At 37.6% G+C, this 16,308-nt stretch overlaps 1 protein-coding gene across 10 annotated transcripts in view; it reads right to left on the bottom strand.

Annotated features, from left to right (window-relative positions):
- The window catches only part of LOC6030853 (G protein alpha o subunit), an 84,323-nt gene that overhangs the window by 49,501 nt on the left and 18,514 nt on the right, over positions 1 to 16,308 (bottom strand). For 6 of the 10 annotated variants that reach the window (XM_038265241.1, XM_038265245.1, XM_038265242.1 and 3 more), the window contains exons 2-5: positions 10,181 to 10,701; positions 3,651 to 3,693; positions 476 to 617; positions 42 to 202 (exon numbers count right to left, since the gene is read on the bottom strand). In XM_038265241.1, the coding sequence (XP_038121169.1) occupies positions 42 to 202; positions 476 to 617; positions 3,651 to 3,693; positions 10,181 to 10,298 (464 nt within the window). In that variant the 5' untranslated portion in view covers positions 10,299 to 10,701. Of the gene's footprint in view, positions 1 to 41; positions 203 to 475; positions 618 to 3,650; positions 3,694 to 10,180; positions 10,714 to 16,308 lie in introns of those variants that run through there. The other 4 variants (XM_038265244.1, XM_038265248.1, XM_038265249.1 and 1 more) reach the window with 2 other exon arrangements.

The following is a 16,308-nucleotide window of genomic DNA, read 5'->3' as shown; positions in this document are numbered from 1 at the left end:
TCTTTGCGTAAAATGGAAAATTTAGCAGGTTTTGTACTCACTATTTAGCGGAGTCGTTCAGCTGGTACTCGTTACTGCGGCAGAAGCATTCCTGCACACCATTGTCGGACCACAGTCTTTTCATCGCTAACAGCAAATCTTCCGAGAATGGCTCTGTGTCGTGCATCCGCTGCACCACGTCAAACACCATCTTTGCGTCACACTGAAATTGAAAATTATAGGTTAGCGAAGCCTTAAGAATCAATCAACCTCAATAAAACAAATAACCACAAGCTTGACGAGTCTATCCAGCCGGAAACTTGATAGCTCTATTTACAAGCTTCAACAGCTTCATTTGATCTCTCCGGCGGTGGCGACAACACACCATTCATTTTCGCGGTTTGAAATTGATTTGATTTCATTAGGCACACAACTGTCCCACATACAAAACCCAAGTGTGACACCACCGTAAGGTGTCACGTGCTACTCGACTTACCTCCCGCTCGTTATTTCCGAAGGCGATGCTCAGGTTGGGCATCGCTCGCAGTATTGCCACCAACGACTGGATTGTGTTGCTGTACACCACCGGCCGGTACTGTTTGAAGTCCTCTGACGTGAAGCCGCTTTCGTGAATGATTCTGAAAAAGGAAAAAAGAGGATAACGTTACAGTATGTGATAACCTTATTTGAACATTTCCGAAAAACTCCTGTATTATGTTAATATGTTTTAATATTTTAAACATATTCAATTTAAACGAAGCATCTATGCGGTAAATTTTACACAATATGCCTAGCCGCTTTGATGTTTTTTTTATGTTGCATTGCATTATTTTATTATATTCTTTATATTGTGATGCACTGCAAAGATAAGTATTCAACATTTTCATAATGATGGTAAAGTCGATTGAGATTATTAAAGAAGCGGAAAAATAAGTTATAAAATATAAAATTAATGTTTACTTTGAATCTTTACTGCAATTTTCCACGAAACCAGTATGATTGGAAAAAAAGTTATCCGATCAGGCTGAAAATTGGGGTGTAAATTCCTTGGCTGAAAATAATTAGACTAGAGCCGTATTGTTAAACCGATTTTGGCAGATCGTGGTAGATTTTCCACCTAAGCATCTACCACATTGATCACAAAAAACTGTGGTAGAAAACCTTTTTTAAGAAAAGTATCCACCGCGATCTACCGCGATCAATTTTTGAAAATTCTACGCCAACGAATTATTTCATAAAAATCTACCGCGGTGGATCAAAATCTGTTTAACAATACAACTTAGTATTTTTTTTAATTGGTCATTAGGGTGACCTGCGCCGTGTTAGGGTGATCCAACATAGCATTTCTCGAAGATTTTTGCAAAAACATTTTTTTTCTTAAAAAAAATCATAACTCCGCGCCACTTAAACCGATTTTAGCTGTATTGGACGCAAATGAAACGATAGGCCTTAAAGAAAAAATAGTTAAATGTTTCGAAAATCCAGCGATTGTCCACGCTCCATACAAAAAGATTTGTTTTGAATGGAAATTGTCTACGATGGGGAGAGGGGGGATCTAAGATTTCAAAAATGTGTTCACGTGGTTTATGGATGGTCCTTAAACAGAAATTAATAAAAAATACTCCTATGACATGAGAATTGATAGGGGAAATTTAATAAATAAAAATGTTCTCCCATTAATTGCGATGTATTGAAAATATTTTCCCAGCTCTAGCAATTTCCACGATCTATTCATGTGCTCAGAAAAGAACAAATCACAACAAAGAAAAAAAAACATGAATTCAATAACATGTTTACAACAAAGTCAGTGCCACAAAGGATCACACAACCCACTCAGCTACATACACGGAGTTGCGATAGGAAAATTGAAATAATTGTTTTCGGAAAACAAAGGGGAACGTTTTTTTTCCTCTCTATATTTTTATGTGTGATGGAAGGGCACTCACTCAACTAAATGGTGTGGCGTGGTGGGCTAAAGGACTCTGTCATGCCACAATAGGCAGTCCCCATTTCCCTCAGTTTTTTTTCCACCCCGGCAACAGCAAAAAAACGCGATGGGAAAAGTATACTCAAGCCGTTCCACACTATGTGTCTACTGTAGCGTTTCTGTGGTCTCTATAGGACTCTGCTGTTCAATATGAGGCAAATCAACCGCACTATACCACCTGTCGGGGAAAGAAGGGAGAGGGTGAAAAAGTCGAAAGGCTTTTAAAGAATATTAAAAAGTTATGAGTGATGCAAATGGCCTCCTTCAGGAGAAAGACACAGCACGGTGAAAGTGAAAAGCTGATAATTGAGTAGAAAATTCTGCAAAAGTGAGGGAGATTCATTTGAAAGGTTCTTGCTGAAATAATTCACGTACACGGAGAAAAAAGAGTTCCCAAAATCGTGAACAAGCGTTCATGAAAATGAGAACCACGAACAAAGTGTTCAAATTTCATGGTACGTTTTTCAAAATCGTACCATGGGATTTGAACACTTTGTTCGAGGTTCCCATTTTCATGAACGGTTGTTCACGATTTTGGGAACTCTTTTTTCTCCGTGTAGTTCACAGGGTGTGAAAATGACTTTAGACAGACACATATCTATCGTTTTAACTTTAATTTGACAGCAGTAGAAAAAATCATTCGAATCTATTTATATATATAAAAAATTTCGACGGTTTTGTTCGAACGCGAATCAGTTCAATACGGAGCGTCGGATCGAGGTGCTCTTTGTTGCGTTGGGTTCGTATACGTCCAAGGAAGGTTCTTACGCCAAAAAGTGACAACTTTGGCCACTCTGGAACCGATTCCGGAGCATCGGTAGATTGTATGGGAAAAGTTACGTCAAATCAAATTTTGATCACAGGAGGCTGAATAAGCAAACAAGCTCAGTACGTCAAAGTTCAAAAAAGGAGACAAGACGAAATTTGTCGGGTGTAGCATCTTTATAATAATAAAAGAAGGTTCTTAAAATGCAATTTAACAAAAACTAGGGAAAATTTGGTCAAAAAACCTAGTGAGATCGAAAACATCATTTTTAAAATGTTGAAAAAATGTCGCTTCCGTAACTAAGGCAAATACTAGAACCCAGCTACAAAGAAAAAGGTGAAAGCTAGAACATTCTGTTTGGTAGTCTAGCCATTAAAGTACTTTTTGCCTTTAATATCCTTATAAGCCTTCCTTGGAAAGGGCGTACACACAGAAGGGACATAAATTTCGCGCGAATTATTCTGGGATCGAACTTTTACAGCACCCCGTCAAACAGTCTCACTAGAATTCTGGCGCACCGGTGAAATCATACGCTCTGGGTGGAATGAGAATCACGCACCACCGTCTATCTAAGGTCGTAAACAATACGAAACGAGCGCTGCTGGTTTATTTCCTTGCATGTGAAGGTATAATACCGCGCCTAAATATATTAGGTGTCTTTTCAATATACCGTCAAGTGGAGGAGTTTGACAAAAGTACCTTTATGCTAAACATTGTCCAAATTCACCCTGAAGTATAGTTTACAAAGTAGCAAGTTTGCGTGTTTGCCAGGGTAGTGTTCTATACAAAACTCGGGTATTTCCGTTGGTCGATCCCATCAAAACTAGTCTAGGAAGGAAAAACGCCCAAATAACGCGTTGGCAACAACAGAAAGTCATTCACATGGGAGAGAGAGAGGGGCTTGAAACGCATACTTACTTCATCTGTTTTACGATTGTGCTTTTTCCAGATTCACCAGCGCCTGCAATGAGAAAACAAATGTCGAGAAATTGAGTCATCAACGTTAAGATCATTGGGTTGGGAGAGGAAACAGGAGAAGAGTTGTGGGCACGAGCGGAAATTGAGCGTGGAATCGGTACTTTAATTGGAGAGTTGTATCTCGATAAAGGTATTCAAATTGATAGGCCAAATGCCAATTGGCAGGCATTTGTTTATTTATGATTCATGATTCTTCTTTTTAAATATGAAAAGTTTTTTTATAACGCATGTCAAATTTTCCTTTCCATCGCAAGAAATAATAGCCTTTGACTTAGGTCCAACACTTCTTTAATACACTCAAACCCCAACTTTTGTCAAACGAACGGGGTCACTTTTTAGTTTGACACCCCTTTAACACGGAGTTCACACACACTACCAAACGTTTGTTTTGATAGTGTGCGTGAGCGCCGTGTAAAAAGTGTCAGTTTAGTTTGACTTTGACCAACCAGCGGGGTACTAACTAAAAAAGTGTCAAACGAAAAAGTGACCAACGATTGAGTGTACCATCAGTATTGGTGACATGTGGTCTCAGGGGTGAGGTAGAGTTAAGAGCGAGTTTTTCACCAATGTGTAACAGGTCGTATCGAGGTGCTCCGGTTTGGATGAAACTTTCAGCGTTTGTTTGTCTATACATGAGATGACCTCATGCCTAATATAAGCCCTCTACGACAAAGGGAAGTGGGGTAAAACGGGCATTGAAATTTGAGGTCCAAAAAACATGAAAATTTTTAAAATTGCTCCCATTTGCGTAAAACTTGATCAATTCCAACTCTCTTAGATGCATTCGAAAGGTCTTTTGAAGCACTTCAAAATGTGCCATAGACATCCAGGATTGGTTTAACTTTTTCTCATAGCTTTTGCAATTTAGTGTTAAAAATTGATTTTTTTAAAACCTTAATATCTTTTTGCAACAGCTTCCAACACCCATACTCCTGTATGTCAAAAGATAGGTAATTTCATGAACTATAAACCTATGGAAATAACTTTTTGGCCAATCGCAGTTTTTCTCATAGTTTTTCGATTTTTCTTTAACAAACATTTTACAACGTTAGTTTTTGCCCTGTAGGCACGTAAGTTAGAAGTATTGGAGTTGTAAATTTGATTGGAAAAAAATCTTTTATGAATGAATTGAAATATGTTTTAACAATTTGTCAGATTAGGGGTAAACAGATATTCGCCTACTTGATACAGCATTTAACGTATTGATCACAGGGTAAATAAGATCTATTTCTTTTTTCAAAAATGTTTTATTTAATAATTTTTTAAATCAAATTTACAACTCCAATACTTCTAACTTACGTGCAACTAACTTCATCCAAACCGGAGCACCTCGATACGACCTCTAGAACAAACCGAGCAATATTTACAAATACTGCCTCTTAAAGTGATTGTTTATGGTTATTGCAATTTCTCAGAATCTTTTCAATGAAACTTAATTCTTTTTAAAGGGTCTGGTTATGGACGTCATGCTGAAACTTTCCTAGAAAAAACACATTCCTAAAACGAATTCTGTCATATTGACAGATCGTCACTTGTGTGCTGTCTTGTGACACGTCCTTTCTTTTCAGCAGCACCTTTTAAAAATGATTTTTGTAATTTATTGAAATAAACTTATTGATTTAAAGACTCCAATTTGTATTTGAACTGATTTCAACAATGCAATTTCCATGATTATAATGCTAGAACGATTCCTAATCGAAAACGATGAAAAGTTTCAAAATAGGCTAAAACAGCTGTCCAAATTCACCCCATTTGTCCCGTTTCGCCCCAGATGACGGTATTTGACAAACTTTTAAGTTTTACTTTAACAGACAAACATTAACCCTTGAATTCCACAAATTCGGGAAACTATTTTCTTACAGATTAGGCTGGTACAAATATTTTTAAAAGTTTTTGTCAACCCCCCCCCCCCCTTCAAAATTGGCCCGAAAAATCAGGGGGCAAAAAAATATTTTTACAATAAACTTCAAAATTTCAATGAAAATTCAAGTGCAACCAACTGAAATCAAATTAAAATACATTCTCCTGCGTTTAAAATCATTTGTTTTTGCCCCCTCCCTTGACCTCGGCCAGGGCCGAGGGACAAAAACTTTTTTAAATATTTGCATCAGTCTTATTAAAAAAAAAACTTTGGTGCTCTCCAGGAGTGCTTATAACTTACAAAAAAAAAAATAACTTCAAGCGTAGGAAAAAGGGTCCAAAAAATAACCGCAATATGGTTTCTCACAAGCCATGGAATGTGATACACCAAAAGCTATGTTTTTCGCCGGTAGATCTGGATTTTCGAAATTCTTCCGCATTTATCCGGATGTTAGATAAATGGCCGGAAATCTTATCAAATATCATCATGTTATAAAACGTTTAATAGGCAATCGAAAGACCTTTCACACGAGTCTAAAAGATCGAATGTCTGGCAACCCTGTCTCCAGTTATGACAACTTAAGTGATATTTATGTACTTTTTTGCGGCCGGATCTCACTTAAATTATTTCTGCATTTTTTTTGAGGAAGGCACCAACCACATAGGTGGATTAAGTTAGTTATTTTTTATCTGTATAGACTAAAAAGTCGTTTTGATCCATTATTTGAGATGATACATATTCTAAATGCTGTTATTTCTCGGCATGACCTTAGAATGTGACAAGCTTTGGCTCTGATGGGGTCGCATGGTAGTTCAACTCTAGTTCAAGTTTTTCTTTTTTCCCTCCTTTCATTTTCATGGTTGTTAGCAAGTCCAAACATTGTTGTTGTTGTGCCAACAATTCACTCATCAATCAATCACAAATCACTCGAACGTGAGGTCCCTCTCCCCGGCGCGGTGGTAATGGCCGAGAGTGAATCATACAACAACAAATCCCATCGGTACGCTCAGAGTGTCCTGAAATTTGAGTTGGTTCAGATGGGTGGGTGGAGGTGGTCTGATCGCGGGTGGTGGGTATTAGTAATACTCCCCGAAAAGCGTTTTGTGTTATTCGAGCATCAAATCGATACCCGCACTCCTCCTCCTCCTCCCATCTCAGTGTAAATATCCGATTGACACACATTCGATCTCTCTGGCCGGGCCAGGCCAACCTAACCTAGCATTTTTTAGTCGGGCAACGACGTGTGCGTTCGTTCTGATTCCCGTGGTACGACTAACCATTGGAAACAGCCAACATCTTGGAGAATCAGTCTGCGCATGCATCCAAAAGTGGCAGAATAAACAGCCCCGAACTAAATTTAGCCGGTATGTTTAAAATATAATCCATGTACGTCCAGTTTAATAAAAAAATAAACAATTCTTACTTTTAACTTTTTAATAAATAAGACAAAGGTTATATGAATTGGCGCATGGCAGATTTTCTAAATAATTTCATATTTTTAAATTTGACGATAATGTTTTGCAGATTTTCCATTAGTTGTGCTTTTAAAATCCACCCATTGAAACATGATGTTTTATACAACACGATACAACATGTATTTAATTTTGTTACTATTTTCAAATTAACCTTGATTCTATCAACTGAGTGTAAAGTAAAAAGCCATCCATGTAACAAAAGTCTCTTGGTGCTCATCTCTGGACAAGATCACATGGCGACTAGCTGACGATACTGTTTTGCAAAATATATGTTCAGGATGTTCTGGATTGTCACCGCACCACTCCCACTAATCAGATTAGGATGGAAAAAAAAGCTGAGCGCTGGTCGAAATTGTAATAAATGGCTGCTGGCAAGTGGACGACGTCTGGTCGACGACTACCGAGCAAAAGTGGTTTTGCAAAACGAGCTTTCGTGTATTTTTAGATTCCAGAGCTCCCGTGTGCGGAGTGCCAAGCTGACCAAACCAGGGATTGTTGGTTGGTTCCCGTAGAAAGGATTTCCGCTGGAATATCCTTCACCCCACTGACTTGGGTGGTTGTTGCCAGGTTCGCGCAACAACAACAATAGTCTGTGCTTAAAAATGCATGACGTTCGCTCAATTTTGCACGGATCCGCTTCAGCAAACATTCTTGATGAGCGTGACGTCAATGTTGGGAGAAGAAATGGGTTTGTTTTTATTTATGACGTGCACAATCGGAAATCTTTTCCCCGCGATGGTTTTATTGTATACAGAGAAGCAATAAATATTTGCGCACCTTTTTGTGTGTGGAAATAAACTTCTTCTCGAAATCTAAGTCTAACGACGTCAATATAAGATAAATTGCTGTTTTTTTTTAACTTCCTTCCTAAAAAAACCATGCTACTCCACTAAATTATAGTGACTAAGTTGACTTTATAGCTGTCAGCCACCATTGCTAGTACCAACCACTAGTGTCTTCCGTTGTATCTACAAGGACTTCGCCACCCTGGGCTGCTAAGTTATTAAAGTATGGCACGGAGCGACGACGCCGAATACTCATATTTACACAACAAAATTTAAACCGTTAAAAACTAAATTATAGTGCGGATTTTGATTCAATGGAGACGCATGGTGTATTAGCGCAAAGCCAAGCAGAATGAACTGCATAAAATTTACTTGAAACTTAAATAGTCCGCCTAAGTAAAATGTACCAAAAACCGTACAAACCGTACAAATATATGAATCCAGTGTAGTAGGCTTATGCTTTGGAATGTTCTCTTCAATGAAAAAGACGACCAAATACCAGTGCTGAAACGTTCAACTTTTAAACACTGAAATGGGTGTATCGAAAAGTAATTATTTTAATATTTTTATTTGTTTTGATCGGTGCACATGGATGTTTGACATAAAATTCCATCTAAAAAGCGTTTTTCGAAATTGCAAAAAAAGAAGTAAGCTACTCGTTGCAAAACTTGATTTTCTCAGCATTCGTCGCACGACTCGTGCTGAAAAAATGTTCTTATTGCAACTTGTTGCATAAACTGCTATTGAAGCACTTACAAAAAAAATGTTTTTTCGACTAACTTTCCAGGGTAAAAATTAAATCTTTTTCCCAGTTCCTGGAGGGAGCACCCACTCCAGGGTGCGTGGCAGAATGGACCACCCTGCGGAGCAGAATGGGCCACCTTCAAAAATATGTCATTACGTCTAATACAACGTTGAAGGGTGATAAGAAATGGTTTAAGTAACCTTTGAAGTTTGATCACTTTTATGAAAATAGTCACTTAACAAAACAAACTTTTTTTTTTCAATGTTGAAATAAGGCATAATTTTTTTGCAAAAAAGCATCAAAACACTTCCACCACCAAGCCTCTAAATGATTTTAACCCTCTCCCGCCAATGGTTGCTCCAGAGCACCAAAACTTTGAACTCAAATATCTCGGAACTGTCACAACTTTTCATGGTGCTGCAAGTTGCAGGTGTTCATGTAGAATATATACTAACATCTTCCCACATTGCAAATTTGGTTAAGCACAAGAAAAGTTACAGAGCGAAATGTAAACAAAAATGGGCCAATTTTAGGGAATTAAATAAGACCAGTTTTCGAAAGCCCGTAAAAATTACCAAACACAAAACTTTATGAAACAAAAAATGTTCTGCTATCATTTGAACCTTGGACAAGAACCCCTGTGAATAACAATGTGAGTTTGGACCGATTTTGCATGTTTTTCGACCTTTTTTATTTGGTGCACCAGAGCACCACCTAAGCAACTAAATATTCAGGAGCACTTTTTTCAAAATTACAGAAAAAAAATCTTATTTTAATCAAAACAAATTTTATAAACGTTATGACTATTCAAAAACAAGACAAAACATTCTTATTAGACCGATAGTTTTATTATTTTTCTTATTTTTAATGAAAATTGATGTTTGTGAGTTTTGAATGAGCCAATCAAAGAAATCTGAAAATGCTGAGATTTTAAAATTGGTGTTTCATACTTCAGAAATATGGAATAAGTAGTTTTAAACACATTTCGAAGCATTTTCAAACAACTTAACCAATAGATTTGAAGACAACGAGTTCTTGTGATTTAAAAAAAGTTGCTCATCTTTCTGCTCTGGTGCACCATTCAAAATTCAACTTTTTTGCACCAATTCGATGTTTGTGGGTCAAAGTGCATTATTGTACCAAAATTTAACCATTTACTATTTTTACGATAAGCAAACAGCTCTGGGCGTTAGAGGGTTAAGGTTCCGTTGTTGTCTGATTACCTTCGTAATAGCTCCTGGTAACATTCTAAACATTGAACAAACTTTTTCAAACAATCTAACTTTCGTGAAAGCTTATTTAAGAACCATTTGCGTGGTTTTATCAATAAATGTACATTTTTGCTCATGATTCGAATAATACGATGAACTTTGTTGTTTATGTTTTAACCTTCCTTGGCATAATTATTATTGAATGTTTTCATCAACCTTTAGAGTCTTTAAATCCCTTCAAAAGAATAACAGTAATAAGCAAAGTTAGACATTAATGTAAACATGTAATGAATTCAATAATTAAAATCAGTGATCTTTTAAAGATAAAGTTTCTCAAGTTAGAAATACACAAAACAAATGTTATCCAAAAGTGCAAAAATAGTATTAAATTACCGAGCAGCAGTAGTTTGATATCCTTGGCCGCCTGGATGCCATCTTCCTTGAGGTTCCGTTCGATCAGGCGGCTCCGTGCTGCCGCCGCACGTTCCTCGGCCGACTGTGCGCACCCCATAATGCGGATTGCTTCCGTGCAGAACGTTTTGGATGCCTTGGTTGGTTCGGCCAAGCAGCTTGGCCGAAATCACAGATCAGGTGAAATTAAGCTGGGATCGCCGGGGGTCGTCCGTTTTGATAGGATTTTTTATCGGTTTTTTTTTTTCTTTCTGTTCTACCTTTTTCACTGCGTAAGTATCCTCGCTTCGTCAGTGGCTGCGGCTGGACTTTGATGGAGTCACTTTGGTCATCCAGTAACTTCACTCGCGCTACGCCCTTCTGAACCACGAGAAATGCTTTGAGCTAACTTCCTCTCGTGTCAGCACTACCGACAGTCACTTTGAGCAAAACACAACATCACTATGCTTTAGCCGAGCACATTTCGGGGGCATTCCTGGTTTTGGGGGAATCTGGCTTCCAATCTGGACAAAAACAACGTTTTTTTATGACTTTTATCATATATTCCGAGCAGTGTTGTCCGGAATCGATCTAATTTTATTACACTCAAGAACACCACTTCAACGACTTGCCAGGGAAAAAACAAACGAATTTCTCTTTGGGAACAAGTACATACTAACTTTTTGCCACATTAAAAATGGGGAGAGAATATGATGAAGGCCCAGATGTCATGCAAAGAAAGACACGGTCACAGTTGCACGAAACAGCCGAGTTCGTGATAGTCATTTTTTTTTCATAGAAAGACAAGGAAGACATGAAGAATTATTTGTATTTTAAGCATGGATTGGCTTGGCAACAAGTTTGCTGGTGCATAAGATCAATAAACTTATATGCTGGAACATCAACGCTTGACTTTATTAATGAATCACGTACCAACAACTTTTCATCGTTCTGTTTTCAATTTACACCATGTCAATGCCATTCCCGGGGGATAAAAAAAAGTAGAAGGCTAAATTGCATCGAGTAAATTTTGTATTCTACTGATGCGACTAATAAAACAAAGTCCATCACTTTTCTCTAGGGAAATAAAATCAAAATAATTTTTATGCTCTGCTGTCCGGCAGAAAAAAATGCAGAGCTTTTTTGCAAGTGTTGAGCGATAACGTGAAGTAGGACTATGCTATGACCAAAACTTTCGGTCATAAAGAGAGGGAAGACAAAAAAAAGCACTGGTGGCCGGTGGGCGATAGAAAGTTTACGAGCTTCAGTTGCTAAAAAGTTAGTTCGTAAAGTGCTGCAAAGTAATCAAGGTTACTATTATTGATTTGTGATAAAAAAAAACGCGAAAAGGGAGATTTTTCTTCAGAAACGATACGCAAATCTTAGGCTTAAATCTTTTCTTTTCCGAGCGATAAACGGTTCCAAAAAGAGGAAAAGTGATTTCCGGAAAATCTAGTCCGTATAATCTAAGATTACCACCCAGCCAAATAGACTGGAGAGCAGCAGCAGTTTTGACCTTGGGGAAGAACGTTGGAGTCACGGGCGATGATGGAGCATCAGCAAGTTGAGGGAGATGAGATAAAGTTGGGGTGTAGGTTGGTGGGACTGAGCTCCAAGCTCAGTCAAAGTTTCACAACCTTCCAAATGGTGCTGTTTCGCAGCATCGAAACAGCTGGAATAGAAGGGTGGCGGGGTGGGGAGAGGTGGAATTTTATCTTATTATAGAATCGGAGGCAAACTGTAATATAATCGTTCTCACTTTATCTCCCCTCATCTCGTTACGGTGGAGCGCAAATTTACAACCATGGCCCCACAATCAGGGCTCTTCCACAAATACCCTCGCATCTGCAAAAAAAGGCACGCACACTAATAAACAGCCTGAGAAAACCGCCCGCCCGCCAGTCAGTGTGGATAAACTAAACTGGCGAATAATGGGCGAAAAGCGTTCACACTGCCAATGGAGGGGAAGGGTGGTTGAAGGATGGGATGGAGCCACATGGTGCTTTTGGTTGTGTTGGTAACCACGTTTTTGTTGTTGTGTTGTTGCCCAGTGTGGATGAACTTTCGACACCAGAGAGAGAGAGAGAAAGACACCCACTGTGAGGGGTGTAAATTTGATACACTTGGCAAAAATAGACGCAGCCGTGTGCTTCCTAAGGTTTACTTCTCATTAGCAAAGGACGACTTGCCGTTTTCGTGTGAGTGTGTCTACGTGTATGGGTGGTGTAGGGTATTGGTGACATTCGTCGTATCCATAACATCGTAAATTCACCCATCTTTATTCGCTCATTAGGTACTCTCCGCATGCTTTGATAGCGAATATCAGAGAAGATTACACGAAATGATTCATCATAAGGTTGCGTGGCCGTGGGAGTTATGCTTATGAAATATTCAATTTGCCCCTTTTCATCAGAAAAGAAGATAATGAGGGAAAATTCCCAGGAAAATTTCTCTGAATTTATGCATTTTTGACTAGTTTTGGTTAAATGTAGAGCGTCCAATTTCTCGTCCCGGGAAAAAAAATCCCGGGAATTCCCGGGATTTCCCGGAAAAAATTATTTCCCGTTTCCCGGGAAATTTGTAAATTTCCCGGGAATTCCCGAAATACATTACGAAAGTATACATTTTCCTACCTTTTTGGCACCAATGATTTGAAATTATACATAAAATAATAATTAGAGAACCTGATTTGATTAAATTTATTTCAATCTACTAAAACTGATCATCTTGCCTGTAAATTTCATGTCAAGGTTTAATTCAGATAATTTTAATTTCTGAAGCATTCACAACTAGGAATATTGTTTGCTTCCATGTTGGGCAACAAAAATTGCGCTACTATGTAATGAATATCAACTAATTTATTTTTGACAACCAATTTTAACGAAATTTTTTGTATCATTTGAAATTAAGATATTCACTTCTTCCGGCCAAGATCAAAATTGAGATTTGTTTAACATTTTTGTTTACTTTGACCAAATTTGATGAAATTTGAATTTATATAATTAAATTTTTCAAAAAGGATGTTCGAGAAAAAATTGTTAACTGTTTGTTATAAATTCATGAAGGACGTGAGCTACCAAGAGCGTAAGCGGGATAAAAATGAATAAAATATCTTTTAATTTCAACCACTTTTACACCATGAAAATGATTTTAATATAATTAATTTTTTAGGTCATATAATCATATAACTAAAATCATATTATAAATGGAACCATGAAAAATAATTTAAAAAAAAAAACTTCGTATCGTATGGAATTAACCCAAAGAGTGCAACCATATTTGAAAAAAGTCGCTACAAATATTTTAAAACTTAGAGTTGTGATTTCATGAAGTATTGAGTTGAATAGCGCAATTTTTTAGATTTTGAAGACAAATTCAATGATCTATTTAATCACGAGTTGAAAATACATGTTCTGGAATAAATTATTTGCCAGGAAAAATACTAAAAATACTATTTTTTTTATTTGGTATGATTTGATAGACAGCATATAAAAATAGAAAATTTACATTTTTTCTCAAAGTTGCATTATTTTTTACATTAATTGATTAATTGATCCTCACACTCATTTTGACCATTAAAGTTGCTGTTCTACACAATTCTGTTGCGAAATATTAATCAGAAACAGGATTAGAATAATATTCGTTAAATTTCAAATTTCCCGTTTCCCGGGAATTTTGAAACCCCGGGAAATTGGACGCTCTAGTTAAATGGAAAGGTATTTTCTCACCTGAAAATTAAATTCCTCATTGGAAAGGCCTTTCTAATACCTTCCTAAATTCAATGATACTTTTTGCGCAAACCAGCTACTGCATTTTTTGCCCAGAATATCTTTTAAAAAAATCAATTCACGCAACCAATGGTGCTCCCAACAAATATTTATCTAAACCCAAAACTTTGAGCCAAAACTTTAGCGATGCCACCCTTTGCTTGTTCCTCTTCCTTGGAGTAGAAAGAGGTTTGAGTGCTATCTCCGTTCAAGCCTTCGAACTCCCAAGTTCGAGCAGAAACTTTGCAATTGACGCCACACAAGACCTGGGTGTCGTTTATGTGGATGGTTTGATTTCTTTTAAAAGTTTTATAGACGCCTAAAAGTTAAATTCACTGACAAGATTGAATAATTGCATGAAAACAAATAATTGCGCACCTTATTGAATTAAGTAAAATGGATTTAACTTGAATATTAAAACCTAACCTATAAAACAACTTTAAAACGCGAATTTTGTATTTTCAATATTTTATTGAATGCTGAAATCAATTATTTCTTTTGCATCTGCTTCTTATTTCGTGACGTTAAAACGCAGACTTTTACAAATACACAGACAAAAATCGTCAGGTTCGCCTTTTACACGTTTTTTTTTTTGGTAAAATTACTCAAAAAAGTGGTAATATTCAACAAACCGAATTTAAAACTTTCCAGAATTCATCATTTTTTTCTGTGTGGAGTGGGTTCATTGCGTGGTAACGTCAATTAAATTCTTTGCGAAAAAATTATCAATTTCGATCGACCTTGTTGCATTCGCCAGAGAATCAAGTTATGGAAAAATGGGTCCTGACCACAATTGCAAGTTTGTGCAAGCTGCCATTTGCGTCAATGAGAATGTAGCGGAAATTTTCATATGTTTGGCAGGATTAGGATAACTCCGTACAATTTGATGTTTGGCACTATTTAAACAAATTATTTTGCAAAACTTTTAATTGAAATTTGCTTGCTCACTTCTTTTTGAGCTATTTTTAACTTTGTCACGCCTTTTAGACGTTGATATGCCAACATTAGGTGCTGTACAAAAAAAAAGCCCAGTGGTAACGCTTCCGCCTCGTAAGTGGTAGATCGGGACCTCTTATATTCTTCATGGTTGTTACCCTCAGGAACAGGGAAAGATTTACTTTACTTAAATTGCGGCAATCATTGAAAAAAAAGAAAAAGAAAAGAAATGAAATTGCAGTTAATGAAAATTTTACAATGCGATGCTAATGTGAGCGATAAAATTATTCAAATTCCATAAAGTGTTTATTTTTGTACCAAATTCTGAAATTAAATATAATAATCAAATAACATTCATTAACTAAACATTAAAGTGGTAATATTATAGTTTGATAATGATTACCTTGTTGTAATTACGTTAAAGTATACAACAAATATGAGCGTTGGAAAAACATTTCCTGCAACCAAGAACCATACCGTAACAATCATCAAGATAGCATTTCGTTTTGTTTTTTTTTTTCAAAATGAAACACCTGCTGGCTACAAAAAAAGAACTTTCAATGCAGGATGCAAATTAGGCACGTGTTATGTGGTACCGTTCTCAACGGTGTATCCATTCACAACTTCCCGGTCCACAAACTGCTCTGTTCCAAGCAAGAGTCCCTACCAAAGAGACACGCACAACCACTCACGAAAGGTACACATTCCCAGCAGCCACCATCACCGCCACCAACACCACCTGGAGAGGTCAACTGGATGCTTATCGCACTACAACAGCCACCCTCGCTTGCGGGAAAGATTCCAACTTTGTGTGGCACTGCCACCAGCAACAACAGCATCCCAACCCCAAAATGGCTCCACAGAATCTCTTTTTCTAAACCAGAACAGAGAACCCATTACCGGAGCTTAGGACCGCGCAGTGTATTTTATCGCTCACATTAGCATCGTTTAGAGCAGCAGCACCGAGCAATCGGAGACCACCGACCGTCGGGGTGGAAAAGCTGATGATGTTTCGGCGTGATCTCCCTGTCCTGTTGAATGCTTAAGGTCATCTGCCTCCCACTCTCGCCCCAAAAATAAAAACAAGAAGCAGAAAACGGAAAATCCTCTGCTCCCCTTTTGGAGCGTGTATTGGTACGCAGCAGCGTTGTTTGTGTGGCTGTGTTGGTGACTGAATGGACCAACAAGGATACATTTCGGCGGAGCCAGATTTGTCCCGTGCTCGGAAAATAGCTCGCAAAGGACGAAGAACAAAAGCCGCAAGGCACAGAACACAGCTGCGTTGACAAACGTGAATCGAATTTAGATTGCATAAATTTAGGATAACATTTGCGGTTTTCCGATTGTGTACCGATCATTTGCAATTGAAATTGGGTTAAAAATGGATAGAGGAAAAGGTAAAAAAAAGCCTAACAGTTGCCCAAATTG

The sequence above is a fragment of the Culex quinquefasciatus genome, chromosome 3 (assembly GCF_015732765.1).
Source record: "Culex quinquefasciatus strain JHB chromosome 3, VPISU_Cqui_1.0_pri_paternal, whole genome shotgun sequence".
Lineage (NCBI taxonomy): Eukaryota > Metazoa > Arthropoda > Insecta > Diptera > Culicidae > Culex > Culex quinquefasciatus.
The sequence above is the reverse complement of the archived record's forward strand: the minus strand, read 5'-3'. Positions and strand labels throughout refer to the sequence as shown.